The sequence below is a fragment of the Enhydra lutris genome, unplaced genomic scaffold (assembly GCF_002288905.1).
Source record: "Enhydra lutris kenyoni isolate GAN:26980312 unplaced genomic scaffold, ASM228890v2 scaffoldscaffold2, whole genome shotgun sequence".
NCBI lineage: Eukaryota > Metazoa > Chordata > Mammalia > Carnivora > Mustelidae > Enhydra > Enhydra lutris.
Genome location: NW_019154086.1, coordinates 67,994,391 through 68,017,490, shown reverse-complemented (window position 1 = coordinate 68,017,490; position 23,100 = coordinate 67,994,391). Strand labels below are relative to the sequence as shown.

Below are 23,100 nucleotides of genomic sequence, written 5' to 3'. Positions count from 1 at the left end.
GAAATTTGCTCCAAAGCATTAAATGCTATCCCCCAAATCCCCACCCCTATGACCACTAATATGCATGTATAAGACACGGGCAGTAAGGTGTTCAGGACATTAGGAGGTATACCCTGGGCGTCTAGTAGACTCAGAATAAACATCAATATGAATTTAAAAGAGAAATTCATTCTGAGTAAGAGTAGAATGATCTTTTCTCCAATAGTTATTCAACTCTTTTCTTTTTCCCCATAGTTCTCACCTGAAAGAGAAATACATGGTTACTGAGAGTATGAAAAACTGATACTCTGAAATTCTGAAATTTCATCTCAGTCCAATGCCCAGACCTGACAGCCCTAAACACAATTAAATATACTAGCAGAACTATAAACCAAGAGACTTTTTATTGTAAAAACTGAGGTTTATTTGAACATTTGTTCCTATATGCCTGTATTTTTTCATTTAATCAGCTTTATTGAAGTATAAATGACATATACAATAAAATTCCATGATTTTAAGTGCCAAGGTCAAAGAGTTTTGATATATGTAAACAATCTGGTAACCACCACCACAATCAATATATAGAATATTTCTATCCCCTCAAAATATTCTTTCATTTCCTTCCACAATCAATTCCCAGTCCTAGCCCTAGCAACCACAGACTTGCTTTCTCTTATTTGAATTTTGGCTTTTCTAGGTTTTCACATAGCATAGTCATACAGGAAGTCCTCTTTTGTGTTTGGCTTCTTTCACTTGGCATAATGCCATTTTGCTATTTGCCCAAGTACTTGTTCCTTTTCACTAATAAGTAGTATTTTCACATACTAATATATCATCACCTGTTTATCCATTCATCTGTTAATGGGCATTTCTGTTGTTTCTAAGTTTCAGCTACTGTCAGTAAAGCTGCTATGGAAATCTGAGTGCAAAACTTATATTTTTTGTGGGTAAAATGCCTAGAAATGAGGAACGATGGTTTTAGTCCTAAAAAATATTTATTTTCTCTATATCAATTATCCTTTAAAAAATGAAAAATACAAACATTTCTTAGCCATATTTCATAATAAAATTTACCAGCAGATCTATGGTAAGACAGTTGAAGAGTTCATACATTTTCCAGCCCTAAAGAGTCACACACAATCACATACATTTAACATATTCCAAGATAAGGCTTAATAATATGTAGGAAGATACTAATCCTTACAAACTTCAATATATTATATCAAATAAAATACACTCAAAATAATAAAATAAAGAAATACATTCACACTATTATGTGAACAAAGAAGCCACACTAAGGATTCTGTTGTGATTTTTCTCTTAAGGGTAAAGAGCTGCAGAATCTCTAATTTAACGAGAGAACAATTTTAATTAGTCCACCTTCCAAAGAAATACATTTATAAAATGCCTACATGCTTCTCACACTAGTTATGTTGACTTTAATTAATGAAGGAAAATATTTCTCATTTGCCAAATGAGAAATATTTCCTAACCCTGGATTGTTCTTAGTCTAAACTTCCATATAGAAAAGTCTGGAATAGGAAATTTTAAATATCAGACTCCAAGGTTATAAGCTTTCACATTCAAAAGTGCAGAGAATCCAACATTAAGAAATTATAGTTCTTCAAAAATCAGAACCACATCTTAGAAGCCCCTTAGTTAAGCAACAGGGATGTCACTTCAGAGTTAACAACTACAGGGAATCATTGAATTGTAACACATGCAGAGATTAAGAAAGCTTCAAGTGTTCCTAAATATCATTATAAAATGAACATTTTACAATATTATGATCTCTAGAGAAAGACATATAAAGATTATGATCAACGAAACTGCAGTCACAACAAAATAAAAATTTTACCTTCCTTTCAAGCTGATTTCTAAAACATATTAAGCCTTAACCTCACTGAATTAATGAAAATAAAATTTATCCAACAGATTTTTGTGGCAGACACTAAAACTTTAACAAATACATGAAACGAAAATAGCATGAGAAGTTTCCTGACACAAACTATAATTAGATTCCCTTAGCTCAACACTGGGAAACTCAATTTCATATTTTGTAAACGAGTCATATGAAATGATTCTAAAAGTATAAATGAGTTTTATATCAACCAATTGACGCTGACAAGCTGCCACATCACCACCTGTCACCCGCAGCTTCCAATGGAAACTTGTAGTACTTGAAATACACGTCAGCATCTGCCAAGGAAGCAGGCTGTGGAGTGGAGACTGGAGCTCTAAGACACAGGTTACGAACCACCACACAGTGGCAAGGCCGCCAGCCCAGGGAACGGGGCACACAGTCTGTGTCCTCCCCAAGCCCCGGGAAGGCCGCTCGTGTGCATCAGCGCACCCAGTCTCTCGGATGGCGCAGAACTTCCAGAATTTCTGCTTCTTTGGAGTTCTCTGGGGGTGAATGCATGTATTCCCACCTACAAAGGTCCAAAACAAAAGCAAAACATGTAATAATAAAAACTATAATGAACAATACACATGCCTCTACTTAAAACAGATGAAAAATGAAATTCTAAGAGTAAAAAATGTCTTATACCTCCTTGTCTCCAATGCACCTAATATGCCTTTTACCCACTAGCCTTTTTAAAAATAGGTGCTGCTATAACAAATAACATGGAGGACAAGGGGAGATGGAGAGGAGAAGGGAGTTGAGGGAAATTGGAAGGGGAGGTGAACCATGAGAGACTATGGACTCTGAAAAACAACCTGAGGGTCTTATAAAACAAGCACATAATTTTTCTTTTTTTATGGTCTTTTCTATTTCAGTCTGGGCACACATCATTTTCACTTTCTTACAGCCAAAAAGTCAACCTAACTGCACCAACATAAATATATCTGTCTTTAAAACTCCCCCCATAGGGGTGCCTGGGTGGCTCAGTCAGTTAAGCATCTGACTCTTGATCTCAGTTCAGGTCTTGATTTCAGGGTTGTGAGTTCAAGGCCTCTGTTGGGCTCCATGCTGGGCTAGGAGCCTACTAAAAAAACTCCCCCACCCCGGCCACAGATCCAATTAACCTTTATGGAAGCTCACCACAGCAACATACAGAGCAAAAAGAGAATGCCAAGCACCGGCAATAATCCCTCATCTTTCAAACAAGCTTGATACTTCATACTGGACAGTAAGACTTTTCCTCACAAATGCTAACAATTTCTAACAAAATTAAGTTGAAAAACCTGATATGCTCAAATAAATTTCCTTTGCCCATAAATCTTCCTAGAAAATCACCAAGTAGGCAAGGATGTCACCATCCACTGTATCTTCTCACTCCCTCTATCCTTTTCCAGCTGTTACCTACAAAGCCATGTCAATCATCCAGTCATTCATTCTTTAACAATAACAAAAAAAATTAAAATTACTTTCCTTATTTGACTGTGACTTTATTATAAAATCAGCGAAGTCAAAACCAATGAAATCTTAGGTAAGACATCTGCCGTGTTCACATTCATGTTTTGTAGGGGTTAGTAGACCGAGTGGAGGGATAATTATGATGGGTTACTCTTACCGAGCAGTTAGAGGTAAAGACATCAAGATGCTTTCAATCCTGGATCCTGGAGTGAAGAGGCCAAACTTTGTACCCCGATCATATAGCAGGTTAAATTCTACATACCTGACATAAAGACAACATTAAAGGCAAGTTGAATAAAATATTTCCTAAGATTAGCCCATAATGAATACTCCAAGGGGGAGTGGGGGGATCCTTCCTGCCCACTGCCCCCACCCCCAATCAGCTGGAACAGGCACAGGGAACACCAGTCTACAGCCAGTTGAGTCTTCTCCATCTGGACACACATAAATAAAAGGGTATTCTACCCAACAAACAATAGGATATAGATTCGGCCCCAACACAGGGCAGTTAGCAAAACAAGGTTATGTTGTCCAATAAATAAACAGAATGGACACAAAGCTGAGGATTTTAAGGCACAGAAACAATTAAGAAAAAGAAATGGCACCCTTTATCAGGATAGAACAGTTCTTTCTGTCCTTCCCCTGTAGTCTGAGATGTTTCAGAAGACTTCATTTCACCACCTGTAATTTCCACATGCTAAGATATAAAACTTTCGTTATTGAAAGGCAACTAAGCTAATGGCCATCTATTCATAATTACTAATATATTCTAGATATTTCCTTTTCTTAAAGTAGTTAATAGCACTGATAAGCAGTCATACAATTCAGTCTTCCTGCAGATTAGTGGCAATCATGATAATAAGCAGTGGCTGAACTGCAGTGCTCAATTTTATTCTGCTAAGAAAAATATCCTTAGCATCAATTAAAACTTGGTTCAAATATATTTGTTTTCCATTAACTGCCCCAGCGTCAGATCTAAACTCTGTCTAGCTTAAAAATCTCTGCCTTTAACATCATGGGATCTTTTGTAAAAGGTTGTTTAAACTTCAAAGATAATTTTTACTACTCAACTAAAATTAGAATGACCCATAAAGCTGAAAATTCAATGAACAGTCCCCCTTTTAGACCATTTCCCAGCTCATTCAGAAACTATTCTCTCGGTCTAAACTTCCCTCACATAGTCTTGTTTACCCACTGATTCATCTTTCATCACACCTGGTGAAAGATATCCTCTAGAATCGCACAGCACTTGAATTTTTAGAAAACACCCTTCTGTGTGCAAACTTGCCAAAATCCCTGAGAAAATTTAAATAAATGATATCCATGGATCCCTTTCTAGTCCTCTGTATTGATTCATCACAAATTGAATTTTGTGTATTAGTAACTATTTAAGACCTTCTTATACCTGTTCCAAAAGATAATACAAAGCAAAACTTCTCAATTTCTTCCTGAGACCATAGGAAAGAATTTCAGCCTCAGCCATCTTTTTACCCCTGATGCTGCCTTTCTAAAACATATTTAAGGGATGGCTGTGATTCTCCAGTTCGTATGGATATCTCTTTCAAAGGCCCTTGTATGGAACTCCCTGAATAAAATTTTCTTTAAGGATCCCTGTACCGCTTTCCTTTTCTGAGTGAAGAATGCCTCTCTGACTCCTACCAGGTTTTACTTAGATCTGATCTTCCTGTTCCTTCTCATACATTTATCCTCTCCGAGGTGCCTGCAAACCATGAACCTTAGTCATTCCCTTCAATTTAACAGATGCCTAAATTTTATCCTGTTTCCCTTTCCTAAAATACAACAAAGGGACAATAAGTTAAAGATCTTTAGTTTCTGGGGTGCCTGACTGGCTTACTTGGTAGAGCATGCGATTCTTGATCTAGTGGTTGTGAGTTTGAGCCCCACGTTGGCTGTAGAGAGTACTAACATACATGCTCTATACACACACACAATACATAAATACATAGGATCCATCAATCCATCACTCAATCAGGGAATCTCCTATTTGGGGTGGAAGGAATGCAGCCAAGTTTAACCTGTGAAGGGTACAGGTAGGATAACGAGTGCCGTGTGTAAGAAGGTAAAGACAATGCTGACAACAGTAGTGAAGAACTGCGGTTATCTGAAGTCCCAGAGTTTAATGCCATCTTAAGGCCCAGAGATAAGGGTGGGAGAAGGAGGTTCTCTGTGAGAAACAGTCATAAAAACCAAAACCAATACAAAAAACAAACACCAAAGAGAACACAAAACATGATTCTGCTGTCTAAGAAGTCTTAAGGTTTCACCTAATTCATATTCACAAAACCTGTCAGCTTTGCATATAAAATCCTACGCAACACTAGGAACACTGCCCTTTCTAGAGTTTTTTTTTTTTTTAATATAAATTTTCACTGGATATTTTTTTACTTTATTGACATATAACTGTTATATTAGTTTCAGGTGTACAACATAATGATTCAACAATGCTGTACATCACTTCATGCTCATCACCGAAAGTGGACTCTTAATCCCCTTCAGCCTATTTCACCCATCCCCCACACCTCCCCAATGGTAACCACGAGTTTGTTCTCTGTATTTGAGTCTAGGTTTGTTTGTTTGTTTCTGGCTCAGTAGGTAAAACATGAGACTCTTGAACCAGGGGTTGTGAGTTTGAGCCCCACTTCAGGTTTAGAGAGTTCTAACATACATACATACACACATATACACAGTAAGTAAACTCTTATTTCGGGCAGAAGGAAGTGTCTAACATATTGGCCGGCACACAGTAAGGACTTCATAAATAGTTAACATTGTCATTAAGTATAAATAATTTCTGAAGTGATTATGTCCATTATAATGACTTCCATGAAATCTTAAAGATGGATGGAAAAGCGTGGGATTCCAAATTTATAAAGCAGCAAAAACATTAAATAATGCCCATATCTTGGCATAAGGCTGGAAGGCACTGCTAGAAGACTAAAAGAAATCAGCCCAATTAAATCAGCAAGTACCACAACATGGCTGCTATGAGTCTCTAATGTACAGACAGATGAAATAAATTTTGCTTTTTTTTTTTAAAGGTTTTCCTTTATTTGAGAGAGAGAGCATGGGGGTGGGGGGAGCGGGGAAAAGGCAGAGGGAGCTGGAGAAGCAGACTCCCCACTGAGCGGGGAGCCCAATGCAGGGCTCGATGCCAGGACCCGGAGATCATGACCGAGCCCAAGACACACGCTTACCCACCTAGGAGCCCCAACTTTGCTCTTTTTACAATACTATTTTGCACAATTTTTAACATTCATTTAATATTCATCTAGTTATACAAAGCAGCTCAGGATAGTATTAACACAACTCTAAGAAAATATCTGCCCAAGACAACACACCACCCACAATTACTCCAACTGCCCCACTTCCCCCACCAGTTATGCAATGAGATGATCTAGTCTCCTGCTGCTCACTCACCGTCCTCTCCGGAGCTGCTGCCACAGCTTCTCCTGGGGCGTGAATGAGTCATCATGGTGCTTTTTCACAAGAGGAATGTAAGAAGGAACAACGGCCTGGGCGCAGCTCTGTACAAAGCGAAACACTTCCTCCTTGGATGGAGAGTCAAGGTCATCAAAAAAGATGCCCCCAATGCCCCTCCTCTCCCCACGATGGACGATAAAGAAGTAATCATCACACCTGGAAAACACAGCAAGGCCATAACAAGGATCAAAGGGGGGAAAAAAAGGACATGAGAATCAATGTGAGCATTTCAGCTTAGAGTGCTATCCTTGACTAAGGCCAACACGGTGTCCTTACTTTCTGTCCAACTATGAAAATAAAACTACGGTTTTAGACAGATTTCCTACAATTAGCACCCATGTAGAAAATGCTTATGCTTTTATCTGCAAAGCAAGTAAGGAATTTAACACATGTCTATAGAAAGGACTCTAAAAACTTTAATGAAAAAGGAACAAAGAGCCCAGTATTAATAGTATATTTCTTAAAACAAGGGGATATTGCTGCCCTTGGCAACACTGGTGCTTTTGCAAGAGGCAAGATGGGAATCCTCTACCAAGAACACCAACCAGGTCTGTGTCTGGGCACTGACCCTTCAGCTCTTCAGCAGTTCTTTATTCACCAAGAAAAGGTATTGTAAATAATCTCTAAGGTCCCTTTCAGCAATAAAATGGGAAGGCTCTAGAACATGCAGGACTGAGGGAGGGGTTGGTGGAAGGAGATGTTCAGAGAACACCTAGAGACATAGGAAAGGTTCCCTGTGAACCAGCACATCAAACTAGCCATCTGGTCTTGAGTCTTCCCCCTCTCTGTGCCTACTAGCGCAGGTTTCTAAAATGCTAGATTTGTAAGAATAGTTTACATTGTAGAAATAGCTTGTTAGAGGATCTCTAGAAGAATAAGGATATGTAAAGAGAAAAACCTGTGCAAGCAAAAATAAAAGTTATTCAAAAGGTTCTATTAAAAATTGCCTTAATAAAAAATATAGCCTTAATAGCTTAAAATTAAAAAAAAAAAAAGGCAGCAGCTGCAAATCCCTAGAGCTGATGCACTGGCCTAATTCACCTTGACTGTGACTTGTTACTTTCCTTCACATGCGCATTTTATTAACACAGTTTAAGGACATCCTGAGCAAGGCTGTGAAGTTAGCTTTAACCAAATCACACTGTTTCAAAAAAGCTCCATGAAATTACAAAATTAAGAAATGTGCTAAATACTTATACTGGAAACTTCTCTTTAATTAGTCTGGTTCCTAAATATCACAGTAACTAATGTCCCTCAGATGGAGTCATCTCAATAATAGCAGTAAGAGAAAACAAACAAAAAAAGACAATGTCACCCATACCAGTCCTCTTCCTGGAAGGATCCTGATTTGTGAGAGAAAAAAAAAAACCATCCTCACACATCCAAGCTTTCATGTCTATATAGTTTTCAGTGGTAATATCAATCAGGAGAATGGGTCTTTCCTTTTAAAGCTGAACTCCAAATCTTACATAAATTATCAAGATTCCACAGTTATTAGCTCTAAAAGCAAAGCAAAACCATCTCCCCCCCCCCCCAAAAAACACCAAAACCTCTACTGTCTTTCCTTTTTTAAGAATGCCAATTAGCTCTAAGCAGAGTTGGGTACTTTACTCTTATTCCAAACAACTATGCCTAGACTCCATTTCACATCTACCAAATATCCTGGATCTCCTCACAACTCATTTGTTTCCCTCTCCTTTATCATTAGAGTTTCTTTAACAGAGTTTCCAATCCCACTCTTCTCCTTGTCCAAAGCATCTGGTGTATTTGCATATTTCCCTAATAGTTCTCCAACCCTTCCCATATCCTAATATTCCCATGGCAACCACAGTTCTCATCTGGGATGAGAAGTTAATATCCCAAAGGAGGATTAAAAAGTTTCTAATTCTGAGGTATAGATCATGTTGAAATTTATATCCTAAATCATTTGGGGTCAAAAAAGATGCTACTACCCAATTTTTACTACAGATATCCAAGTATTTCTAACTAAATAACTTCATAAAACCATTTCAAACTGGTATCCCATTTCCAGTGGGCAAAAAAAAAAAAAAAACAGATGAAACTTCTGGGGCACCTGGGTGGCTCAGTGGGTTAAGCCTCTGCCTTCAGCTCAGGTCCTGATCTCAGGGTCCCGGGATCGAGCCCTGCATTGGGCTTTCTGCACAGTGGGGAGCCTGCTTCCCCCCTCTTTCTCTGCCTGCCTCTCTGCCTACTTGTGATCCCTCTCTCTGTCAAATAAACAAAATCTTTAAAAAAAAAAAAAAACAAAAAAACAGATGAACCTTCAAAGCTAAAAAAGTATTTAGATCCCTTCGGGATCTACAGAAGGAAGCAATGAAATATATGAGGTGTCATGACAATATTTTTACCCACCATTTCTTAAATTTAGGGTAGAGATCGGGACCATGCTTGTCACAAGCCTCCTTTAGAGTTCTGTGAAAATGGATAGCATCCTCTTGGTTCAAGTATGTTGGAGTAAGGTCACATCCACCACCAAACCACCACTGCTTGTTACCTACAAAATCAAGACATGAGACTCTCACGCAGGCTTTGGACTCCGAGATGTAGCACACTACTCACTGTATTTGCAAACCAAATTGATCAGCTTAGTTTGTTAAACATGAAATGGGTGACAACCAAAAAATATTTAACTAAATCTAGCTCTAGATGGCCAGTAAAGCCTAGGCAGGAAAGAAAAGGTAAAAGCAGAAAGAAAAAGAAGTAGGAAATTAAAAAGTGAGAGTAGAACCGGGAGGAAAAGGACATGCATGGCAGTAAATGATGGAACATCACGTGAGTGGACTCCGGCTACGTATCAAATTTTCTAAGGAGTGTAAGATGCCTCTGCTAGGGCACAATTTAAAAAACAAAGGCAAGACAAGCAAAACTCTGGCCCAAGCATTGACAGTTTATAAAACTGCCCAGGAGATTCTGATGTTCCCTGTAATAAAAACCACTGTCCCCCTCCCCTTAGCCCAGAAAGGGTAAAAGCACTTGCAGAGGGACACTCCCTACCACCTGAGACTATTTCACGTGCTTAGTTGGGTCTGTAAGTTGTCAGGACCAGTTACCAACTTGTAATATTAAAAGGCTGAACCACACCAAATGTCTTCAAGATGCAAGTTAAATACACGGACTTCAAATGCCATCACCTGCAGAGATTCCCACAGGCCCAGAGAGGTCCTGCACAGATGCTCTGCCAGGTGGGAACACCTGGCCCGGCTAACTGCAGACAGGGGCTGGAACCACACGTCCATAAAGAGGCACAATCAACTCCACTCTATCTTAAGCCCACTGACAATGTGCCATGTGCCGGTGACCAGTGAAGCAATTACTTTGGAAGATGTTTTCCAAGAGCAAGTTCTCCATTTCAATGTAACCTTGTACATAGGTTTTCCTGTGGATTTCCTAAGGATTCCCTTTCCTGTGCAAAGAACCCTGAGTGCACTCTGAGTCTGAGATTCACTAAATCATTCCCTCTGTGTGGAGGAAATACGGGGATGTCAGAGCCCAGTCAATACTGTTTTCTCCTTTCACCTCTAGAGCATAATCCATTGTGCCTGCCAAGGAATCAGGCTTCATCTGCCTCCTGAAAAACCTAGTTAAGATTTATAAAATCTGGGGCGCCTGGGTGGCTCAGTGGGTTAAAGCCTCTGCCTTTGGCTCAGGTCATGATCCCAGGGTGCTGGGATCGAGCCCCACATCGGGCTCTCTGCTCAGCAGGGAGCCTGCTTCCTCCTCTCCCTCTCTCTGCCTGCCTCTCTGCCTACTTGTGATCTCTATCTATCAAATAAATAAATAAAACCTTAAAAAAAAAAAGATTTATAAAATCTTTCTCATTTAGATGATACGCTCTAGCTTGTTTTAAGATACATATTCTGCACAACAGTATTTTGCACAGCTCCAAGGATGCTTACCATCAGCTTCTTCTATTTCAAAGTATCTGTAGTTGAAATGGATAGTAGGAGCATGAGGATTCTTGGGGTGGATCACAGAGCTCACACCCATAGCAGAAAATGGCAATTTACCTGGAAAGTAAAACACAGAGTGAGCATCAATCAGCCGGCTTGATTAACTTCAAGACAGTTTCGGGATCGATTGTCAAAAGCTGCTTTTTGTCTCTTAAAAAATTTTTTTTTAAAAAAGGGAATGTGAACATGCTTCTCTGGCACATGCGCCCAAATGGGTTTTTACAGCAGCACTATTTATTTTACAAATAAAACTTGTAGGGGCAAGATCTGCAAGGACTGTGACAGGCTGTGGATACTGTCAGATTTACCATCTTTAGTCTTCAGAACTTTTCCTCGGCTTCTCATTTGTTTCGCTGCTTCCTCAGAAAGATTCCCATGAACAACAGAAATGCTCACCCCAGCCTTTTCAAAAACATGCCCATCTTGAAGTACACAGCTGATGCCGCCGCCTCCTGTTTACAGAAACAGAAAATGAGGAGAGTATAAGGGTCGATGCAATATCCAAAAGAACCCTCATGTGAAGGTGTGGGGTTAGGAGTAATTTTCTCCCTGTATTTTCCAAATCTTCTACATTATCGGTATATTTGTAATTTTTAAGTACAATAACATTAGATAATCAGCTTAGCTTGATGACATTGCTACTGATAGTGGGCAAATACTGTATTTCCCCCACATCGCTAAACTGAGGATTTCTTCCTCATCTAAAATAAATCACACGAATATTTTCCCTTCAACTACTGTTCAGAATGGCATCCACTCATTATGATATATGAGAGAAGGCTGAGGTTAAAAACAGGTACGGGTATGTCTGAGGAATGTTCTATTATTATGAATTTAAGAGCTCCATATCATTTCAATTGTTTTTTCTGTGTGTTGTTTACCATTTAATTTTGTTCACAGGCAATTAAAAAAAAAAGTAGATAGTCGAACTCTTCAGGGATTTGGAAGCTTAAACTGAGTAAGACACACATTAATATTTACATATCTGAGCTTTATTATTCATAGTTTGTTTTTAAGACACTAGAGTTACCACCAAAGCAACTGTTTCTCAGAAGTACCTATTTGTCTTGTTTTATTCCTAAGAATTTTTAGAGCTGGATGGGAAGTAAGATGATCCAGAGCAAACCCTGCCCCCACACCCCACCCACCTCCCCGCACATTTCAAATGAGAAAAGGAGGCCCAGAAAGATAAGACAACTTATCCACGATTACACTGCTGGCAAGGCTTTCTTGCCACAATTTGTCTATGTATCAGACAATATTTTAAGCACTTCATTCTTCACCCTCATGTATTATTTCTAATCTCATTTCACAGATGAGGAAACAGGCACACAAAATATTAAGTAACTTCTGAAGGTCACACTAGCTATTCTAGTACTTGAGGTTGTGGTCCGGCTCAATGGTCTTCACCTGAAAACATGACAAGATGGAAAACACTTCAAAGACCATATTTAACTTCATTTCGTATAGATGTGGTGGTATCAAAGCTCAAAATCTGCTGATGAGAGCTGCTACAGTAGGCCTACCTAAGAAGTTAGCAATTCTTCAAGTTTATGACCAAGATGTGGAGTTTCACTCCATAGGCAATAAGATGGTCATGAAGAGGGGCACCTGGGTGGCTCAGTGGGTTAAGCCTCTGCTTTCGGCTCAGGTCATGATCCCAGGGTCCTAGGATAGAGTCCCGTGTCGGGCTCTCTGCTCATCAGGGAGCCTGCTTTCTCCTCTCTCTCTGCCTGCCTCTCTGCCTACTTGTGATCTCTCTCTGTCAAATAAATAAATAAAATCTTAAAAAAAAAAAAAAAGATGGTCATGAATACATGACTCTATAAAAACAGGGTTTTTCATTATTGAAGTATTATTGACATATAATATATTAGTTTCAGGTGTACAATGCAATGATTCATTATTTGTATAATTGCAAAATAAGTCTAGTTACCACCATCACAGTTACAAAATTCTTTTTACAATGAGAATTTTCAAGATCTATTCTCTTAGCAACCTTAAAACATGCAATACAATATTTTTGACTATAGTCACCATGCTGTACATTACATCCTCATGACATCTTTATTTTGTAACTGGAGTTTGTACCTCTTGATCCCCTTCACTCATTTTGCCCATTCCTCTCACCCCCTCCTTCTGACAATCACCGATCTGAAGAAATTTTGTTTGTTTGTTTGTTTTTTCTAGACAGAGAGAGCATGAGAGAGAAGGTCAGAGGGAGAAGCAGACTCCCCGTGGAACCGGGAGCGCGATGCGGAACTCGATCCCTGGACTCTGGGACCATGACCCAACCTGAAGGCAGTTGCTTAACCAACTGAGCCACCCAGGTGCCCCAAGAAATGGGTTTTAATACTTAAGTTTTTTGCCATTGAAAAGAAAGATTTTCCTAGCAGGAAATCTGATGCATGCATTTGGAAGAATTACTGACAAGTCCAATATTTCTTGTGCAACTTGACAAAAAGACACACTAACACAATTATACCCGCTGGAGGAATCTGGCCAGATATTTAGCAAATAGGAGGCAAGTTCATTTTTCCATCTCTACAGGAAGAGAAAGGGTAAATGCACCCAAAGAAACAGATGAAATGTGGGTAAGATCGATGCTCAGTTACAACTTTGGACATCCAAGCTTGCTGGCTAAATATAACCGTAGGACTTCTAGAAAAATGCCATTATAAAAATCTCATAGATTTTGAAATGTACAGTTTTAGAGTGATCAAAGATCTGCATCCAGACGTCTGATGACCCTTTTAGTATCCATCTTTCTAAAGGTGTCCCTTCTAACCTAGCAGCCGCTCTTGTAGGTACCTCTTTCCTACTCTATTCTCATTTTCTGCCAGCAACCTGAAGTCGACCTCTAATTCCCATCTCCACCTCCTCCTAGGGACCTCCTCACCTTCCTTCCTCTCCCACCGGTCCACGGAGAAGCGCGCGCCCCCGTCTACCTGTGCCAGCGCCTGGCACACCTGGGCCTGGGTCTCCAGGATCAGCAACTCCATCTTGGTCTTCATGTCGCTCGGCCTCCCCCGCAGCTCGCGCAGGTCGGTCACCGGTGGGGCCATGAAGCAGCTGCAGCGGCGGGTCAGCTCATCGTCGTCCTCCTCCGGCCTCCCGGACGAAGGGCTCCGCGCCCCCGTGCTCCTGGGCACCATCTCCGCCCGTTCTACGTGCCCGAAGGCGGCGGCGGCCAGTCCCGCCAGCCCGGCCAGCCCCGCCAGCGCCGTGGTCAGCCTAGTCCCCAGCCGGGGGCCTCCACCCGCCGTCGGGATGTGCCCCAAACCCCGGCACTGCTCGGTGCCAGCCGCACCCGGGGGCCGGCAGATGCGTGCGGCCGCACAGCGCCCGGGCCAAGAGCACAGACCTCTGCGACCGCCCCGCGACGCTCGCCAGCAGGAGCCCGCGCTCAGCCTGCCCAAGTGCAAAGCCATGCTCCCGCGCTGTCACCCCGGCGATGCTTACGTCCCGGAGACCGGCCCCTGAGCTCCCTGGAAGTCCCAAGCCGGCGAACCGCTCCGGGAGGGGGAGCCTTTGGTGAAGAAGAGCTACTACCGGGTCGGCTCCCGGGCGGCCTGCAGGAGGCGGGAGGCGGGGGATGCCGGGAGCTGTAGTCCGGTTCCTATCGCCGCCTGCAGGGGCGCGCCAGGGAGATAAAGAATCCCTCGTCCCCAGAAGGGCGCGTCCCAAAATTGGGGAACTGGGTGCGGGGGAAGCGAAAGAGCAGTGGAAGAGAAGGCAGAGATAAGAGAGGCTTTCTAGTCACGCACAACTTCTGGTGAGCTGTCCAGTAAACCACAGGGTTAAGAGTAGGGCTGAACGCTGAGGACTAACGGGGCAGGAAAATGGCCGGAGACCCCCGCCCCAATTTACATTTTCAAACAGGGTTGCAAATCATGGTTCAGAATCAACAGAAAGCCCCCTGGAGCCTGGTTCCAGTCCCGCAGACCCTGGAGAGCTTCCAGGATTGGCTGGGGGCGGAGCGTGGGAGACTCCTTACTCCCAGCAGTTTCTAAGCGGAGTAGGCAAGGGCAAGGTAGTACAGGGCACTTAAGGAAAGTCCCACTAAAAGACTTTCTGGGATCAATTCATATCACAGTTCACCATTAAAATCTTCCCAGGTCTTGCTCCTACACTGCCCACTTGATTATTTTAGAAATAGGAAAAGCAAAGTGATTGTTTTACTAAACCAGCCTAAAACTAATATGACCTGGTGTGTTTGGGAGACCAAGGAATATGAGATTTAAAAATACTTAAAATCTGGGATGCCTGGGTGGCTCAGTCGGTTAAGTGTTTGCCTCCAGCTCAGGTCATCATCCCAGGGTCCTCCCATAGAGTTCTCCCTCTGCCTACTACTCCCCCTGCTTGTGTGTGCGTGCCCTCTCTCTGACAAATAAATAAATCAGATTTTTTTTTAAATAAAAATAAATAAATAAAAATACTTAAATTTTTACAATTGTGGGGGCTGCCAGGTATAGTTCACCTGTAGGGCTTTCAACAACTCCTATAAATTTGGCCTGGCAAGCATTCACACTGCTTCCCCCCTACCACCCCCCTCCACACACACACATACTCTCTTTTCAAAAAAGAGGAAAGAAGCTAACATAGATTTGACAGATCTTTTTTGTTGTTGTTATTCCTATAACCACACCACAGTTCTATGTTGTCTGGACATAAAAGTTTTAGAATGACTATCATGGAAATTATTTTAATTTCTAATGGTAGATTATTTAAGCCTCTGGTGGTGGTCTCTACAGATATTTCCTTAGTGGCTAGATGCAGCGATGGGACTTCCACGGCTTTGGGTTAGACCCGCTGATCAAGCCAGTGTGTCTTATCCAACCACAATTGCATCTGGCAACTCTCACCCTGGGACACAGTGTTAGCTGGGTAGGCACGCTTGACTTGCTAGCAGATTCAATGAAAGGTAAAGGCTTGAATTGAGAAGTGAATAAACTACTTCGGGGGGAGAAAACCAATGGCTTTTAGCTATAGTGTAACTTGCTGCCAGGCTGAGTTGCAAGAGGAAAGGGAAGATAAGAACCACCACTTCAGAAAGGGTTGTTTGCTTCTCTTAGATGCCTGTGATAGGGTTTGGCTGGGCCTGGGGGTAGTAATTGAATCTCATTAATGGAAAGAACCTCTCTAGCCCATCTTTCTATAAGAACCCCCTTTCATTATCGCTCTGATTCTGAGACTACTCACAAAGCTAGGAAAAGATAAGCAGGCACAGGCCATTTTGAACATATGCCCAGTCAGATAGTCTGGTCTTGAGCCAATTGTGTACTAGTTTGCAGGTTTCCATCCTTCCCGGTCCTTAACCTCTCTGTGAAAAGGGCTGCCCTCCTTTCCTCTGATAACCAGAGCCCTCCCTACGCTTACCTAATTATACTATGCTTAAGAAAGGCCTTTACAACTAACAACCTTAAAAATAAAGTAGTCAGAAAAATAAATAAAGTAGTCAGTTATTTAATCAACAAAGATGAGTTTATCTGGGAATAGCAGAGGAATTACAACTCAGGACGTGCAGACTCCAGCACACCAGAGGCAAGAACAATAGAGAGGAACAAAGAACAGAGGAGAGAGACTTGCTTTTATAGAGGAAAGGAGGGAGTTGGGAAGGGTTGTTTTGGAAGAAAGTTCATAGGAGGAGAAGGAGAGTTCCAAGTTATGGTGGCTTCTAATTGGCTGGGTTGTTGCTGGGTGAGGAGAAAATCTTCCTTCTCCTTTCAGGGTTACATAAAGTAAGCTGTGATGAATACTGACTAAGCACCATCCCTTCATTGCTCCTGACCCTATTTTGAACTGGGTTTCCTTTATCCATTTTCACATAGACTGATTAGTGTGAGTTTAAATCATCTTGTGGATACAAATTGTCTCCAAAGGATTTGAGCCCTATTTTTCAGTGTGGAATTACAAAAAAAAAAAAAAATCCCCTATTCAAACAATTTCAAGCTTCAGAAACGTAGTGGGAGCAAATAATAAGTTTACAATACCTTATAAAGCATAAGAGATATGGTAAGGGCTCTCATCCTTTTTTGAGCTTAGTTGCCTATACTGCTTTATGTTCTATATGACCCTACCAAGCAAAAAGATTCTGAATAACCTTACACAAACTCATGAATTTTTGGAACTCCACATGTTTCTCAGAATCCTTATGAATTTTTCCTCTTCCTTATTCCCCAAACCACAACTGATTTTAGGCCTGCCCTTTTCTAGAGAGAGTCAGAAGGGACTCTGACTTCATCCCCCCGACAGCTTTACTGCCTTTTAACAACACACACACACACACACACACACACACACACTCTTATGAGTCCTACTAACTTTACTAAATTATACCATTTTCACCAATTACCCAATTTTGAGATCCAAACTTAGGAAATGCATGATCAAAGTGACTCAGTTCTGCTACTCCCAGATAGATAATTAGACTCAGGCTACTTATTAACAAAGTATTGCCAAACATATATATTTACCTTGGTGCCCTTTTGCCAATCTATTAAAAACTCTAACAGGGATGTTGGTGGGGTAGTCGTAGTGAAATTAGCAAAGAAATGGACTTTTTGATATTTTTATTCTATTTTTTTACAATTTATTTTTTAAGTGTTTAGGTCTTTAGAAACAAGTATTTACATACTTTATTAAAACAATTGGTTCTTAAAGTTAAATGTAGGTTAAATATCCAATGCAATGTGGTGTTGCTGCCTTGCTTTTTCTTTAACTGAAGTAATTTTAAAATTACTTTCTCAGAGAGGTATAGATACCACCCAAATATTCCAGAAAAGTTTTATGAAAGGGAGGGGTCATAGTGCACGTCCCTTAGTCCTTCACCTTTTGCATTTAGCCCCTCCATATTTTTTTCTCTACACTAATATGCATATATCTAGAGTTGCAGCAACCATTTGTGGTGGAGATAATAAAAGTCACATAAAAAAGTTTGCAGAGCAGTAAGATAGATGGAGCCTGGGTCCTGATATATCCTTGAGCAGATGTCATAGCCCTGGGTTGGAGTTCTTGTTAAATGAGAAAAAAAATAAAATAAGATGCTGTTTGTCATCTTAAGTCTTTCTAACATCCTATTATTACCTCTCGATTTGGATGTCCACCCTAGAGTCAACCAACAATGGCCAGGGGTAGAGGATGGAATCACGTTAGAACATGATGATCTTCCACTATAACTGGGGGAATGATAAGTGTAGGATATCATTTCTAGAAAAAAAGGGAAATATGATAAGCAGACAATACAATTGATGCCCACTATGGTGAGAAATTTTTGAAGATATTTCTGGGGTATTGAGCTTGTGAATCTAAGATGAACAAAAATATGGAATTCAGAAAGAACCAACAAGTTTAGGTGTATAGGAGGTAATAGGTTTAATCTAGACAATTATTAAAAGTTATTTCTACCAGGGCACCTGGGTGGATTAGTTGGTTAGGCTGTCAACTCTTGATTTTGGCTCAGGTAATGGTTTCAGGGTCCTGGGATTCAGCCCCACATCAGGCGACATGCTCAGGGTGGAGTCTGCTTGGGGAATCTCTCTCTCTCCCCCCCAACCGGGCCCCCTTCAAATAAATAAATAAATCCTTTAAAAAATGTTATTTCTACCAGTTCAGCCAAAGTCTCCAGCTGTTCCATTTGCTATGTACAGGAGCTTCCTGATTACCCCACCCCTTCACTATACAGTGCTCTCAACAACCATTCTGAGGCTTAAGAATGTCATAGGCTAACTGAAAGGAAGAGTTGTCTGGGAAGATGTTGGGAAAAAGTGTTGGGGGTCTATGCAGGTATCCTTTATATTTTGGCAATCAAGGAACAATGGGCATGAGGCAATGAGACATCCAACAGCTATAAGACATTCAACATTGCTCACGTGCATCTGCATCCATGGTGATTTCATGGCCCTTGCAAATGGTGGTATTTGCTCAAGAGATGCAAAGTTGCTTTCGCTCATGACATGGTGAGTTCATCTCATCCCGTGAACTAGAATGCTCTCTTGGAAAATAAAAAGTCTAAGACTTTTTAGCTTAATCCCATGCCAACATCTTTTTAAATTTATGAGTCCAGAATCAATTCCCTAAGTTCTCTGTACCTATTCACAGCAACATTTTCTTCTATGTCTAACTGTTGATCTAGGACAAGGACCTGCTTCTAGAAATGATGAGGTCGAATGAAAGCAGAGGGAGAGGGGTGCCTGGGTGGCTCAGTGAGTTAAGTGTCTGCCTTCAGCTCAGATCATGATCCCAGGGTCCTGGGATCAAGTCCAGCATCAGGCTCCTTGCTCAGTGGGGAGCCTGCTTCTCCCTCTGCCTACTGCTCCCTCTGCTTGCAGCTCCCCCTGCTAGTTCGCTCTCTCTTTCTCTGTCTCTAATAAAGAAATAAAATCTAAAAATAAAATAATAAAATAATAAAAGTAAAAATAAATCTAAAGAAGAAGAAGGAGGAGGAGGAGGAGAAGGAGGAGGAGAAGAAAAAGAAGAAGAAGAAGAAGAAAGCAGAGGGAGAAAAAGGCACATTTGAAGTAGTCTCTTTTACTGCAAGACATGCTGGGATGTTGGTAGATTACAAATGGAAATGCAGGTCCAGAGAAGGGAGGACTGGAAAAGTGAAGATTTGTGAGATACCCACAGCTCTGGAATGATGAAAAGTTCATGGGAGAACTTTCAAAGTAAAAGAATAAAGTGCTCCAAGTCAGAACACATGGAAAGAGTCACATTTAGGGATGAGGGAAACAAGAAGTCGTAGGGCCTTTGGTGCCATATCTCAGCATCATGGAGGGGAGAAGTCATCAAGGAGGAGAGTGTGGGCAGAGGGCAGAAAGCTGCCCTCTCTGCTCAGAGAACACAAGTGGTGAGTGCCAGATACTGGATATTACAAAGTCACCAACTGCCTCGGAGACAGAGCTTCAGAAACCCAAAGAGGCGGCTGCTAAATTGAAAGAACGCATAGAACAATAGTAATTCAGGGTGGACAGTTATTAGACTGATCTTTTGTTTGAGGTGGAAAACTAGAGCAGGCTTTATGTTTGTTTTTTGCTGAAAGGAGTGGGGCAACAGAGAGAAACTAAAAATGCAAGAATATACACCACTAGGAGACTCCATGGCCAGAATCCACGTTTGTTTTCTCTGCTCCTTTTCCTAGATTGAACCATGCTGCCTCCATTGAGATAGCATAGGGGAATGGGAATGAGGACTGGGGCAAAGGATTAAACCCTCTTGGTCCTAACATATGTACCTTCAAGGGACCTGGCTTCTTGCTCCAAATGTCTGCCCACCCACCGTCACTCCCACCCTAACCTGCACCCAGGCAGCCTTAATGTTCTAGCCTCAACTATAATTGAAGGGTTATGAGAACTTTGTAGGGTAACTACTCTTGGTCAGACTAAGTGCTGGATCATTCATTTTTCTCTGTAGACATTTATTTAACATTTTCATGTGCGATGTTCAAAAGCACCCCATAAGGTAGATGGAAACACTGTTTCTGCCCCTATGTGACGGATCAGGAAACTGAAGCTTAGGTTTAGGCACAGACCAAGCGTGGCTCTTGTTTCTTATGCCTTCTTATGTTACTCCGGGGTTCTTCATCTGACCCAGAAGTATTTTCAACTAAAACGATGAAACCAGTATTTTCTAAACATCTGTATCTTACTAGGGACATGAGAGTACACAAAGAAGTTGCCACCCTTCTCTTATCCTTCCAGAAACAGAGATTCCATTTGAACAACCAGATAATCTCTTTCGATAAAATATTATACAGGCAGTCCCCACTTTGCATGGTTCTTCAGGAACATAAAAATCACAGTGCAAAGGGGCACCTGGGTAGCTCAGTCGGTTTAATGTCCCACTCTTGATTTTGGCTCAGGTCATGATCTCAGGGTTGTGAGATGGAGCCCCACCTTAGGCTCCTGGGTGTGGAGCCCCTCTCTTTCTGCCCCTGCTCCCACTTCAAAAAAAAAAAAAAAAAATCACCATGCAAGCAGAAGCCAGACAAATCAATCTTAATAATCAATGTGGAAAAAAAAAATGATGATTGTTCTGTAGTCTTTAAAACTTTTTGTCAAAACATTAAAAACTCAATTACTATGCAGGGCACCTGGGTATCTCAGTTGGTTGAGCATCTGTCTTAGGCTCAGGTCACGATCCCAGGGTCCTGGGATTGAGCCCTGCCTCAGGTTCCCTGTTTGGTGGGGAGCTTGCTTCTCCCTCTGCCTCCCTTTCTGTATGCCACTTCCCCGGCTTGTGCTCATGCTCTCTGTCTGTCAAATAAATGGATAAAATCTCAAAAAAAAAAAAAAAAAAAAAAACCCAAAACCCTCAGTTATTGTAGATTGTAAATGAAAAATATAAAAATGAATATTTATTTAGTGCACTACAATTTAAAGACTTAGAAGCATTCAGAATTAAAGTGTCTTATTTTTCTGTACTTATCAAGAATAGTTTGAAAAGTGCTGGCCTTCCCTTCTTATTCTGTAACTTCAGACATAGCATGAGCATCTTTTCTATACCTGGGTGAACTGTCATACTCTTTCTAAGTTCACATTATCTTCCAACATTTTGTTCTTTGTACTTTCAATGTCATGGAATATCCCAAGAGTTGCTTTAATCTTTTATTTATTTAAGTGATTTCTACACCCAACATGAGGCTTGAACTCCTGACTTCAGGATCAAGAGTCACACGCTACTGGGACTGAGCCAGCCAGGCTCCCAGTCCTGCCAAGAGTTCTTTCCCCCCGCCCCCAAGAGTTCCTTTAATGTGAAGTTTTGCTGTTTTATTAGCATCAATTCTGGCTTGTCATAACTACTTTATTCATTTATATTAATAAGTTTGCCTTCACCATGTTCCCATGATTCTTAATTTTCTGTCTCAATTTGGCTGGGCCGTGGTGCCCACATATTTGGTCAAACCTTGAACTACAGCATCAGCTTTTCCCTGGGTCTTCAGCCTATGGGCTCACTCTGCAGATTTTGGACTTGCTAGCCTCCATGAGCCAGTTCCTTAAAATAAATCTCTCTCTCTCTACACACACACACACACACGCACACACACACACACACATGTCTCTGTTTCTCTGGAGAACCCTAAGAGTTTCTGTGGCTGAATATGTCTTAAAATGTGGCAAAATTTCCATGGTCCACTCTTTCTTCTATAATTCCAAGTACATTCAATAGCACTTCACTTCTAGTGTTACCAGAAATTTCTTCACTTTTTTTTCTTTACTACACTTTCATCTTTACTTTTTGTTTTGTTTTGTTTCTTTACTACACTTTCATCTTTGTTGGCCAATTATCTCTTTCCTGTATCCATTTTTGTGAAACATCATGTGGACTGATCACTGAGAGACAAGAAGCAACATAGCTCCACTCTTTGCTTCTGGGCATAAACTGAATACCATGAGTGCAGTGACCAACGACCGATGGACTTTGAAAGAAATAATATGATTGGTCAGTGAACCCTACACACACCTATTATTTATGTTGTTATTTGTGGACTGAAGAGCTAGCGTGAAGTTTATACTTTGTGCAATTATCCACAGTTATATAATATGGTAACTGAAATTTGAACAGTGTTGTTGGGGGAACTGGTAATGTTTGACTAAGCCATGGTAGCGAACTGTAATTTGTGCACACTGAAACCATGCAGTGCGAGGACTGCCTGTATTTACTTTGAAACCAGGTGTCTAGATCTATAATTTAGAAGTCTCTACCATGAAGGACCCAAAGGCTAAGCAAAAAGGTTCTCAGCTCGCAGCATCTCTGTAAAAATTCTCTCATTTTATTAACTGGCATTCTTGAAATACTTGAGACTTATTTTCTTAACTATTTTCTGTAAATAACTGGCTGCTTAGAGAATCCCATAAGAAATGTCCAAATAGAGGCAGTGGTTTGTGGTAGAGACAACTGCTAAGAATTCACGTTCCCTTTCTTCCTCTAATGATGGTACTCCAGGTTTCGTGGGTCAGGCAGCTGCCTGAGTACCACATTCCCACCCTCTCTTAAAGCTTATGACCAAATTCTGGCCAGTGGGGTTGTAAGTAAAGCAGTTGCCGGCCACTTCTGGGTTTGACCTTAAAAGGAATGGGTGTGCTCTTCCCTGGCCTCTTCTCTGCTGGATGGGATACAGATGCAAGGGCAGGAAGTGGAGCCAATATTTTGAACAGAGAAATGGAATGTGTGTGTTGAGCGTGTGTCAGAGTTCACTATATGGACCACTATCTCTGGACAGTTATCTCAGAGAGAATAAAAGTCGATCTTGTTTTAGCTATTACATTTTAGGGTCTTTTGGTTACAGAC

At 41.1% G+C, this 23,100-nt stretch overlaps 1 protein-coding gene and 1 pseudogene across 1 annotated transcript; one reads left to right on the top strand and one right to left on the bottom strand.

Annotated features, from left to right (window-relative positions):
* Positions 1–395: 395 nt before the first annotated feature.
* Positions 396–14,243, bottom strand: LOC111148926 (coproporphyrinogen oxidase). The gene is made up of 7 exons (XM_022505729.1): positions 13,712–14,243; positions 11,121–11,264; positions 10,759–10,869; positions 9,215–9,356; positions 6,779–6,997; positions 3,498–3,602; positions 396–2,411 (listed from the first exon to the last, which is right to left on the bottom strand). The coding sequence occupies exons 1-7, from the start codon at positions 14,241–14,243 to the stop codon at positions 2,324–2,326; spliced, it is 1,341 nt and encodes a 446-aa protein (XP_022361437.1). The 3' UTR covers positions 396–2,323.
* A 164-nt stretch (positions 14,244–14,407) lies between these two features.
* LOC111146536 overlaps positions 14,408–23,100 on the top strand; it is a 30,825-nt pseudogene continuing 22,132 nt past the window's right edge.